We start from the raw sequence: 11,977 nt of genomic DNA, 5'->3' as shown, positions 1-11,977 counted from the left end.
TGAACAAACCAGTTGCACTCTGAGAGAGTCTTCATTATGAATGCAGAGTCACCACAAGGCCAAAAAGTTTTCAAGCAAATAACGTCATATTGCCAAGTACACACCATTCTGTCGACTCGTGCAGCCAGAGAGGGGAAACCTTCCTCCGAAGGGATTTCTGAAGCCATTTCAGAGAGACCTCGGAGAGGGGAGATACGGCGATCTCGGGTGTTCCGGGTCATCAGCTAAATCGTTTTTTTCATAAGACTCTAATCCCATCGTTTGTGCCATGGAAAATAAGGGGGACTAAAATGGGATTCTCCCGTCTTTGTTTTTCAATTGGATGGGCGAATGAGTGAGTGGAGGGAATGGGGTCAGTAAATGTTGTTAATCAAAGCACACCAAACAAGGTGCCGACCTGTAATCGTTGTACCAGAAGTTCGAAAAAATGCCGTTTAAATTGACTGAATCGGTAATTTATTTTATGATCAGAACAAAAAGTTCGACACACCAGTGTCTTAATTAAGTAAAACAAAAGTATTTCGTGTTCATTTGGCTCGTATTTACCACTTGGTAATGCGTACTTTTATTTTACCGGTATGTGGTATTTCTTTTGTACAAAATGGTGTTTTTAAAAAGCGTCCGGCCGGTAATGGGGGTTGGTGCTGCTGATCCACTGGATCATGTAAAAAACAATCTAGACAACAGTATAGTAAACCGGTGGTGGCGTAAACTTACATCTGCAGGACGGGTGCAACATCATTTCCCTCCAACGTTGAAAATCAGGGTGGTAAATAAGTAAGCTTCTTGGATTTACTCTATTAGCCAACAAGAACTACTCTCGACAAAGTTGACCAGATGGATGTCAACGTCCAAATTCTGCGCACAATGACGTGCACAGTCACCCATTTGAAGCTTTTCGATAGTTACTGACAGTCTGATGAGTCGTTGGAATCGGTTAAAGATGACACTTATTGAAAATATTTGCTAAGCGAAGTTTTGCAATTATGCGCCAGGTCATTTTGAGGGGACCAAAGAAGTAAATTGATGAAATCCGTTCGTTTATGTACCCTGCGATTTTCTAACAGAATAGCGGCATAATGGACTACGATTCATATATCTTCCAGAGATGACCTAAGTTCTAGTGGTATATTTAACTTTCTGTCCCGGTCAGTGATTTGAGGATGGATTAGCGGGAGTGGTTAGTTAGGTCAGTAGTAAGTGTTTAAATACCGCCAGGAACTGGAATGACGCAAGACTGGTCCGCGCGAACATGACAGGCAATCGTCAAAACATACGGAGTGTTCCGATCAGGAGAGATTTACTTTTCCTGCTGCAGATTTCTCCCTTGTTGGATGAAATTCACCGGAGAGGACCAAGGAGTAACGAGACTGTGCATGGAACAACCGACTGGAAAATAAGTGAAAGAAATCTAAGGCAAAACAGTCCTGCTCGACTTTAGATTTTGCGACCCGTTAATCGATTTTCTGACTTGTGTGAACCTGCCTCGTGGGTAACGTCAAGGTTCTTCATAAACCGGCCTTATGTCTTGAGTTTTCCGTCGAATAAAACATCAGGAAACTTTCAAACTTAATAGAACCATGCTCACCCAGAGTGATGATTTTAATTGGAGCGGATAAAGTGTATTTTCGGAAGTTTTCAAGCAGCAGGATTTGTTAAAGTGAAAATCTAGGTCAACGGTGAATTAGAGCATACAGTTTGTTCGAAAAGAGTGATCAATGATCAGAAAGCTGCATATGTTGTTTTACACTTTCATCTCACATGGATATTCACTGGTACCAATCTCACGGGGGGGGGGTTTGAATGATGATCGTTAGACGATAAGATAGGTTAGCTCCCCGTTGAAGCATTTTGTTGAATGAAACTAAATGTACACAATGCTGGAAAGGATATTGGAGAATATTGGGTAAAATCTGATATGAGGAATGCCTCCTCTGACATGGGTGAGCATAGGACGATAGCGGCTTGGACTGCCATTGGATTGAAACCAAGTTACTGTACCCGACAACCCTTCTTTAACTTTTTCCTTGACTCCACAGATTTACGAAGCTTTTCGGCTAGCTTTGTACGATGGATTGCAACCAAAGCCTTATAAAGTTCGTTCAGTGGTGACTGGTCGACATCGAGTCCATGCAACCATATGCACATCAGTCGGTAAGTATGTTGTTCGTAGGAGTGTTTACCTAAAATGAAGACATATTGCCACATGAATATGTATTCACCGGTGTAGCAAGTCATCAAAACAATAAGTTGCTAGATATCACATTAAATTTCTGTCACCCAATTTGTCTATGCTCTATTAAGCCCAAAGGAACAAGCTATCCTAGAACAAGCTATCCTAGGAACAAGCTATCCTAGCTTTCCTAGAACAAGCTATCCTAGCCATCCTAATTCAAACCAAGAAGAATGACTTTGTTAGCATTGAGAAGGTACTAAAATTTCTCAGGTAGATCCCATTTGAAAAGGCAAATCAAACGCTCAGTGATGATGGTCTGTGGAGATCTGGTCGTCAATTGAGGAGCCAATCAAAACGTAACCAAGTAATGTGGGTTCCGTGAGTAAACAACGAGTGGCGATTTATTCTGCATACATGCGGGTTAACCATACTACTGATCGCCGATCGTTCCCGAAGGGTTAGGTCTCAGACCACTAGCAGATACGCCGCGTGTTCAAAACGCCCTACTGGAGGTTCGTGAGTTGCACATTTCTGATGATTCCCAATGCAGATGAAACAGCTGTACAGTGTTTCCCGGCTTTTCATCATAGAGCTTTTTATTTCACAGGACGGAATTTTAGCTGCATATGTTTCTGTTGTATTCGAGCTTGAAATGCCAGCAGTAACAGTCTAAAACATCTCGCCGGATATTCAAATCCGCAACTTTCGGAGGAGAATCGGACCACTGCGTTCACACACTGCTGGACGATCAGCGAGTTACTTTGCCTTCATTCAGATCCGTCACGAAGAAACTGGACTTTACCGTGGTGTGATGGTTTGCGCACCCTGGCGATTCATTGAGCTATGCTGGGGATGTCAGCGCGACACCTGCAGACCCTCTCATACTAGGAACGAACACAGTCTCATGGCACTCCAGATTGGAACACATGTGGCGATGTGCTCCATAAAAATGTTAATACACTTGCATTTCCAGCAAAATACCGCTGCCTTGCGGTTAGGCTTTTGAGCCGAAGGCTTTGGTTGAGGACCCTAATCGTTTTCGAATCTAGGTACAGACGCCATGGCTTATCCCAGCTCTTTAGCGAACATTCCCATGTCCCCTCAACCAAATTCACCTAATTTGTCTAGTACATGCGTGTTTACTAGATCACGCGACTTAATAGCTACACAAGCGCATATATCACGTGACAAACGCCGTCCCGCTTGCAACTTTGACCGACAACAAGTCAGTTCCTGCCTAGTACGCATCGGAACGATTCATGTCACGTCAAACTTTCCTACATATAAGAAGAGACAACACAAACAACACACACACGCATCGCGCGCGCGTCAGAACACAAATCGGCTCAACACACCAAAAACCGCGGACAACCAGGAACGTGTAGCAGTGAATCTGCCGAAAGAAACGCCTACTTGCACCCAAACGAACTCGATGGAACTATAACAACTTACACTCAGAACGATAAGCCCTCTGTTTAAACTTTCTTATTTTTGGTATTGTATTTGACCTGACCTAGTTGTTGTAACCTCACGCTCTCAAAACACAGGTTTCATTAGTGTCTCTTTCTTGCCTTCTGATTTATCAAGTGGTTTTTGTTGTTAACAAAACAGAACACCAATAGCCCACATACAACCATGAGTCCCACAGACAGATAAACGCATGCTACTCGGGCCGCCGTGTGGTGCCATCAGCCGGGTCGCCCTACTCGCTGCATACATCGGGGCGGGTATGGAAAAACAAGCTACTGCTGACGCCTCCCTTCTTTATCTTTCCTTTTTTCTTCTCTCCCCACCCCATTAATAACTATCCTTGTAGGCCCATCACTTAGGGCAGATGACTCCGTTCGTTCTGCATCCGTTTTGAAGCAACTTCCGCGCGTCACTCAGCGCAGACATCCTCAGGAATCTTCAAGCATCAATCTACCTGGCCTCCTTCAACGTCCACACTCTAAAACAAGCGGGTAAACAAGCTGTTCCTGCTCTAACTCTGAACTTGCTTGGCATTGATGTGGGCTGTGTATCAGTAACAAGAATTCAAGATGCAAGCGCCCTGGATGAACTGATCGCCTCACCCTCTCTCCACTCGTTTCCGGCTGCGCAATTCTGGTGACACAGTGGCAACTGAGGCAGAATGTGCAGGGGTCGATTTCGTGTTAAGTCATCGGGCGGAAGGATCCTTGCTTTTTTGGATACCCGTTGATAGTCGCCTGTGTGCTGTTCGTCTCGCAACGTCTGTTAGGCAGTCTCAGGTGGGAAGTTGATCGATGTCTGATTGTCTTGTCCGCTTACACCCTATCAAAGACAAGCTTTGTGACTCTTTGAATGCTGGCTTGTGGCGAGCCAAAGGCTGATACATCGTTGTAGGTCCCATGGATCTGAATGCACTGGTGGGCAAGTGTAGCAATTCTGAGACTCAGTTTGGTGGTCGATATGAATTGGACTTGGTACGTACGGACAATGGTGAACGATTGCTTCAGCCGTGTACTGATCGCAGGCTGTTTTTATGCAATACTGGCATCTGAAATAGCTGAAGTTGTCTGGCCACATTATGTTCTCCAACGGTGTGCCGGCCACAAATTCAAATCGATCACTCCCGTCAGTTACCGATGGCGCGGATCAATAACTCGTTTTTGAGCACTTTTGTGGATTCTGACCACGTACTCACCCGGAGTCGCTTCTTCTTTCGTTTTACAGGGCTGGGTGAGGCGCGGAAAAATCACCCAGCGATGAGCGACTGCCAGATACTGATGTTAGACAAATTCACCAGAATCGACTTCTAAGGTATCTTCCGAACTGTGAACTCACAGTTGGCCGAGACTACCACCTCTCTGTACAATGCTGGGAGTTTTGCCTGTGCTACCGCACTACCAGGCTCACTCAATCACTAAAATATCAAGCGCTGCTTAAATCTGGGAGAAATATTCCAGCCGATTAAGAATATAACTTGATGCGACGGATTATCAGACGACTAGTGAAAGTGAACGTTGGACCCGACCGTGGATACGGAAAGCCAAGGAAATGGAAGACCAGAAAGCCAGTAATACCCCAAGATTACTTCAGCCGATCCGCGCAAGCGGTCCCAGCAGACCTCCAGTGAGCGAAACCATCAAGAATCAGAACGAGTTTACCATCTTAAATAAAGAACATCTCAGCCGATGTGCCAAATACTCCGAACAATAGTAGTCGTCGCCATCAGCGTCTACTCATTTGGAGCCCACAATTGACGTAGAACTTGGACAGCCTCGGAGTTTTATGACTGCACATGGTCTGTCAGGCACCATCAAGCTTATGGTTCGGATGTCTTCTCACCAGCACCGTTAGAAGATGGGCATAACATCTTCACCCAAAGTTTGTCTGATATGCTTGTCTGCATATGGGAAAAGGAGACCGTCCCAGACAACTGAGGAGAGTCGGTGATAGCCCCTATTTTCAGAATAAAGGTACGTAGTGAGTGTGGTAACCACAGAGGGGTCAGAGAGAGATTGGTGGCGTAACTTGTGCTCCTTGGCCTTAGGCTGGCTCGTAAAGCATTGACTCGAGAGCAGCAAGTAGGATTCCGGCCTGGTAAGAGTTGCCCCGGAAGTTTGTGAACATTATACGTGCTTTGTGTCCTCAGGTTTCCGGACGGAAGGCTTCCCTAAAAATCCGTACACAAAGCGGTCCACAAAAGATGCGTACCCTTTCCATTCCTATTTACTCTCGTAACCTCCTAAACCATGGTGTTCAAGTAGCTTGTGACGAAAACCTTGGTGATCTGGAATATCCAGACGACATCGTTTTCGTCTTCGAAGAGAAGAAGATAAGCTGAACAAAGCCATCCAGTCCTTTGGTATGTACTACGCACCCACAAAATGTAAGGTCATGCTCGTGGACATGCAGTCACTAAACACGCCACTTACAATCCAATAAGAGGCATTCGAAGTTGTGGAACGGTTTACGTATCTTGAAAGATGTGTAAGCTCTGATTGTAGTGCGACATATGAGGTCTGCAAGGCTTGAGTCGCGTCTGCTAATTTGAGATACCTATGGTGTCAAAGCCGTGTATCCCTAAATCCCAAGGGACGTGTTTCTCAGGCTACAGTTTGGGCTGTTTGTTTGTACGGCTGAGGCTTGGCCTGTTCGAGCAGCAAAACTGAGACTTCTCCAGGTGTTCAACAATCGTTGTCTCAGGACCATAGCTCGTGTATATTGGTGTCGGAAAATCCGTAAAGAAACAACTGGAAAGCAAGCTTTTGGTTGTGCAACGGGTACTTTCATTGAAGGATGTGTCAAGCACCAGAGGCTGTGTTATTTAGGCCATTTATTGCACATGCCAAACCAGCGTTCGCCCAAGAGAGTGCTTTTTCTCGTGACCGATTTAGAGTGGCGGAATCATTGTGGCCAACCCTTGACCTGACAGATGGGTATGAAAAAGATTACGAAGGGTTTGTGTGCTACCGCTACTATTCGCCTTCCAGGATTCGGACTGCGAGATCCCCAATTCACTTGGTCGGAAGCGCTGAAAGATATGGCTGCTAATCGATATCTGTGGTAGTCTTGTTGCCAGCTTCTGCCCAGATCGCCTGAATGAGTGTCTGGACACGCTACCTGTTGTGGTGTTCTTGTTGCCAGCTTCTACCCAGATCGCCTGAATGAGTGTCTGGACACGTAGGCACCTTGGAATGATTGTAGTAAGCTACCTGTAAGTCCCCTTCTCATCCATATTCATTCTTTTCTTCATAATAAGGCTTTCAGTTAAATAATGATTGTGCGGCAGCGAAGCATCACTGTTGGATAATGATGTCACGTTATCCATGATGATAATGATGACTAATCAACTGCGCAGATTCATGTGTGAAGACTATTCAAGGGAATTTAAATCTGGCATATGTTATTGTCTTTTCAATCTTGCTTCAGTAAGACCCTGTCAAACCTGAAAATAGTTCGTAGTGGCAAGTTGAAACGGGATGTCCACACCACGGCGCCTTCGGGAGATGGAAAGTTTGCACGGCACAAAGAAAGAGACTGCAGAATTTGCGGTTTACATTTTGCCTCCAAGTAAGGAGGAAGTCTCAGAGAATAAACTTGGTGATCATCAGTTATTTCGTACTCTGGACCTCCTCGAGCAAAATTGCTTTTTGATCAGATACCAAGGAGACAGGGTGAAACTGTGCCTGAAAATTTGCCACCCATGGATAGAAAGCAAATACATACATTTCTTTAGTTGTAACACGCTCGCATGTCAGATGTTTGGAGTGTAAATCCGGCACGATCAAGTCCGGGTAGTGCTAACAAACTCCGATAAGAGAGGATTCACCGGAATCATTGGGACTGGTCAGGAGAAGATATGCTTGCATGAGTGTATTGTAAGCGTGACTTTAACAAGTTGGCAGCTGCAATTGTGCACGATAATTTGTTTATCTAGCTGATTGATGTCAAAAGGGGAATTCACGTGACAGCAATAGGCCAAGCCATGATAAGCAGTCGTGATTGAACACATAGATTAAAGCAGTATAAACTGTACCCAACCGCTTAAATAACTCTGTTGATACACTCCGGGTGGCAATTTTTGTCACCTGATGAAAAGTTTGGGGCCTTTTTTCTTGTGATAGCATTGTGGAAAATTGGAGTTTGCATCAGAAAAGAATGTTAGCCACAGCCATGTATAACATCACGAAAACCGAAGAAGTCTTGTTATTTCTAGGAGCAAACGTACCGACTGATGAGGCTCAAAAGACAAGTGAGGATTTTTCGTGTCCTGTTGGAGGTATGAGGGACATGAAGCTAAGCCAGAGCAAGTCCTCCTAGATGTTTGTTAATCTGGAGACCTTATTCCAGGGCTCGCGGTGGCCGGAAGGAGGAGTCACTGATTTGAAACCCAACAATTTGAGTAGGATTGTTGCGTAACAGTATCTATCTATAAATGTTGAATATGCACACGGCTGAAACAGGACCTGTTGTTGAACTCTACTCATAACCATATAAGGATGGAAATATCAAGTCTTATTCCGACGTCTGAAACCTGCCGCTACCACAATCCCGCGACTTTATGGATTTAAGCAAATATCAAGTTGTCATTATCCTGGCTGCAGCACGTTCAGTCAAGAAACATGCAAGAGATCCAGCTGGAATTCAAGTGAGTCTCCAGTGGACACCAAAATGGTATGCAGAGTGCTTGTATTTGTCAAATTTCTTGCAAGTTGAAGTCAAGTAGAGCATAAGGCTGTCGGAAACCCGGGGACTGGATCTGCCAGACGATTCCCAAGGAAAGCAAAACCGATCGTTGGCTGTCGAAGATTTTTCAGCTACCTCAAGATACTATACAATGGTACACAATGTATTAAATATATTTTGACCTCTAATTACTCTGTTTTCTTGTGATTTTAGTTTTACTTACAAAATTCCGTAAAAAATATTCTGAAGTCATAACTGGTTTCTTGTTAAAGGGAGCACTGTACTCAGTGATCATATGAAAAACAATTCAGGAAACATTCAAATGCGGTTAGGTGTAAATCAGCGTGTGCTCTTGGCTTCTACCATGTTTTCTATATGATAATTCAGCGTAAACTATTCAACATCATTTAGCTACAGCATCTCTCTATCAGAACAGACTAGGAAATCTCCAGGTGGGTCTCCCACAAAACCAAATTTGTTTGCAAATAACTTCGTGCAATTTGGGTTCAATTTGGGTTCGTTGTTTCGTAAGGCATTAGTGAATATTGGTTTGCCGACAAATACTTGACGATTTAAATTGAGTTTCTTGGTTAACCCAATTATATACGAACTAAACAACAGCGCTAACAGGTCTGGGTTAAGGTGGATTGTAAGCAGATTTCAAAAATTTCGCAGCTACTCATAAGTAATTAAACAATATTGTCAAGTGAACCGGAAAAACGCAAGCGGTGCTGGAAGCGAACTATAGTCCTTCAAAGCTTTCCGACGACGAACTGAGTAGCCAGTGAGTGATTTAATTGGAACAGGAGGAATATGTCCGGTCATATTTTTCAAGCACTGATAGAGGATAAAAATGCTGCCGGGGCATCATTTCGCGATAGCAATGACTGTATCCTACTGATTAGCGGTAGCGGATGTATGGTATAATCTAATTGAACAATGCAAACTTTAAATTCCTGATTGAAGTAAACAAGGAAGTAACACATCTCCCACCTGTATCTTGATATTCAATAGCAGACACATGTTCTTGTTTGAAATTCCAAACGGCTGCCAAGGCCTTCCAGTCATTTGGTTTAGAATATTCTTTCGCCAGCTTGAAGAACAGAACCTTCATTTCTTCAGCGTAGGGCTATTTAAAATCAATCCAGTCAGAATTCATGAATAAATCCGTTAATGAATCATTATGGCAACAAACATTTTGAACAATCAATGGCTAAATTATTGGGGATCAATATGAAATAGGAAAAGATGGTGTATATTGTAACTTGGCAGTTACTGTCCCCTAAAACCAGCAAAGGCCCCTAATATAGACCTGGTGCTTTATCAGGTGTTGTACCTCTGCACACAACCCTCATCGCTTCTTTGTCTCATTTCCCTTAGTAGTCTCTTTACAATTCATAATGCAACGGAGAGATACTGCACAGTATTGTCAAAGTCTTGGTACTGTTTAATATATCTTGCCAGCGAGTGAGTTTTCTGGCACTGTTATACATGGCAACCGGCTCAAGACAGTACAAAATAAGAGTGAATAATCCAAGGCGAAGTTAGAATTGGAAACCTACCTGTCGGCACATCAGTAAACTGAATTGACCTTCCTCTGATAGAGCGTAAAAAGTGCTGCGTTTCGCTGAGGATCCATTGGTCATGGAATTCTTCCCCAGGCATATTACTACCTCTCCGTTGGGAAGAACCTGTTCTTGCCCGACAATTGATCGGTTTCCCAAGCCCAAGTTTCTTGACGCATTGGTATCGTGTAGTTCAAACTGGTGCCAATTTGTAGACAGTAGGTCATCTTTCAGCGCATGCTGGTTAGTTCGATCGCTTCCACCATCCCAAACGCGAGCTGCCTCGAAACCGAGGGAAAGCTCGTCACTGTAGTTGTCCGAATGTGAGAATGAATCAATCGGTGCTTCTCTGGTAGTACTTGTAGCTGGAGGGACAATGGGAAAATCATGGAACGGGTCCATAAAGTTGGACTCGTTCATATGTGAGTCAGCACCTACTTGATTGTGTAAAGTACTATTGCTTTTCGACTGTTGTGCGGTTGGTTGACTGGCACGCCTAACAGATGTTGGTGTTCGGTAGCCAACGTCCGTTTCACTGTCAGTTTCGGTAAGACTTTTTGCAGCCAAGCCTACTGGATTTTCGTAGACACCAGGAAGGTCTCCGCTCCCTCGCCATTCACTACTTGAGCCTGATTCCGTGGCCTGCCCCCCATCGAGAGTAACTCGTCGATAGTCGTGATTATCCATAAAGTCATTTGCCGAGTATCCTTTATCATATGCCAAATCATGTGTCATCCGATCTCCACCATCGTCCTGGTTAAGTAACCTCTTTCGTATTTGAATGACTTCGTCCTGGAGTGAAAAAAATGACCACTAATTGTGACTGTTGCGTCAATGGAAACTGACTGGAAATCCGGACTTAGCACTGAAAATCTTAACCAGATTGTCCTCTTCATTGCCAACGCGCTGTTTTAAGTGTACCTTCATACCGTTCTAGAAGATTTTAAACAACAAACAGGAAATCCTTGCGTTTTTATATCGTAACATGGTGATGTAATATACGATGATACCGATCCTTATTTTTGGAATACTCAAACATTATCAAGTTCTTTTATACAAACATGCGAATGCACAAGGAAGCTATCAGTACGGGTCTGCCGTCGTCTACAATGATGGGTTTATCCGTGGTCAAACGGCTGTGTTTGAATTACGACTGCGTTTATCAAGTAGTTCAATAAAGGACACATATAAAACACCCTTATATAATTGAAATAAACATCACTGGCTGGTGTTTTTCAGTTTCATGATACGCGGGAAGACAATATTGTAAATGAGGACAATCTTTCACTCTCCATGATCCCGGGTGAAGTATCTACGCTGGTTTGGAATGGAAGTAAGAAGTAACGTGACCAATCACTAAATGAGTTTGCTGAAAAACTTGGCTGCTGTGGTTGTACATTCAAATAATATGGTCCAAAATCTCTTCGCATTACACACAACAAATGAGCATGCTTCTGACTAACAATAAAACTCATTGAACAAAAGATGTCCCGAAAGCTACTAATTGTTTGAAAATTATAACGCAAACCGTTTCCTTGAACACAATTGTTCTGAATAACAGGGGCTGATTGATACGAGCTGGTGCCCTAGAGAAGCGTACGTCCGCAAAACTGTGAAGACCACTACCTCCATCTACTGTTACTGTAATTTCTCAGGCAGTCAAACCTTTGAAGAAAACAGAACCCGCGTTGATTAGGTGGGTAGATCACAACTGAATTAGGCTCTTCACACATACAGTGTACGAAGCATAGAATCGCAGATTTAGACCTTGGATTTATAATAACTTACCGGATTCTGTTCCCGCCAACGATCAGCTTGTATAATCAAGTCGACCAGTGTGCTATAGGATGCCCGGGCGGCAACTTCCAAAGGAGTGATTCCATCCTAAACGGCAGTAGTGAGGCATAATTTGCACTGGTGAGGAATAGTTTTTTCAACCGAAAACTCTAGAAAATATCCGAGTAGTTAAAACTCTTGTAATCGAAAAGCGAAGTGGCCCCTTGAATAAATACACCAAAACAGATTGCTGAGTTTATTCACTTCAGTGGAGTATTTCACGTAAAAGGTGACGTATCAACAGGCT

General features: G+C 43.7%; 1 protein-coding gene across 1 annotated transcript in view; it reads right to left on the bottom strand.

The window, feature by feature from the left end:
- Window positions 1-1,611: 1,611 nt before the first annotated feature.
- Window positions 1,612-11,977, bottom strand: part of T265_07077 (hypothetical protein) — a gene marked incomplete at both ends in the record, with an annotated part of 47,053 nt that continues 36,687 nt past the window's right edge. The window contains 4 exons of the mRNA XM_009172515.1: window positions 1,612-2,183; window positions 9,323-9,458; window positions 9,892-10,686; window positions 11,683-11,778. Of these exons, the coding sequence (XP_009170779.1) occupies window positions 1,993-2,183; window positions 9,323-9,458; window positions 9,892-10,686; window positions 11,683-11,778 (1,218 nt within the window). The remainder of the gene's footprint in view (window positions 2,184-9,322; window positions 9,459-9,891; window positions 10,687-11,682; window positions 11,779-11,977) is intronic.

Source organism: Opisthorchis viverrini (assembly GCF_000715545.1).
Source record: "Opisthorchis viverrini unplaced genomic scaffold opera_v5_156, whole genome shotgun sequence".
NCBI lineage: Eukaryota > Metazoa > Platyhelminthes > Trematoda > Opisthorchiida > Opisthorchiidae > Opisthorchis > Opisthorchis viverrini.
This window is presented reverse-complemented; position numbering and strand designations above follow the sequence as displayed.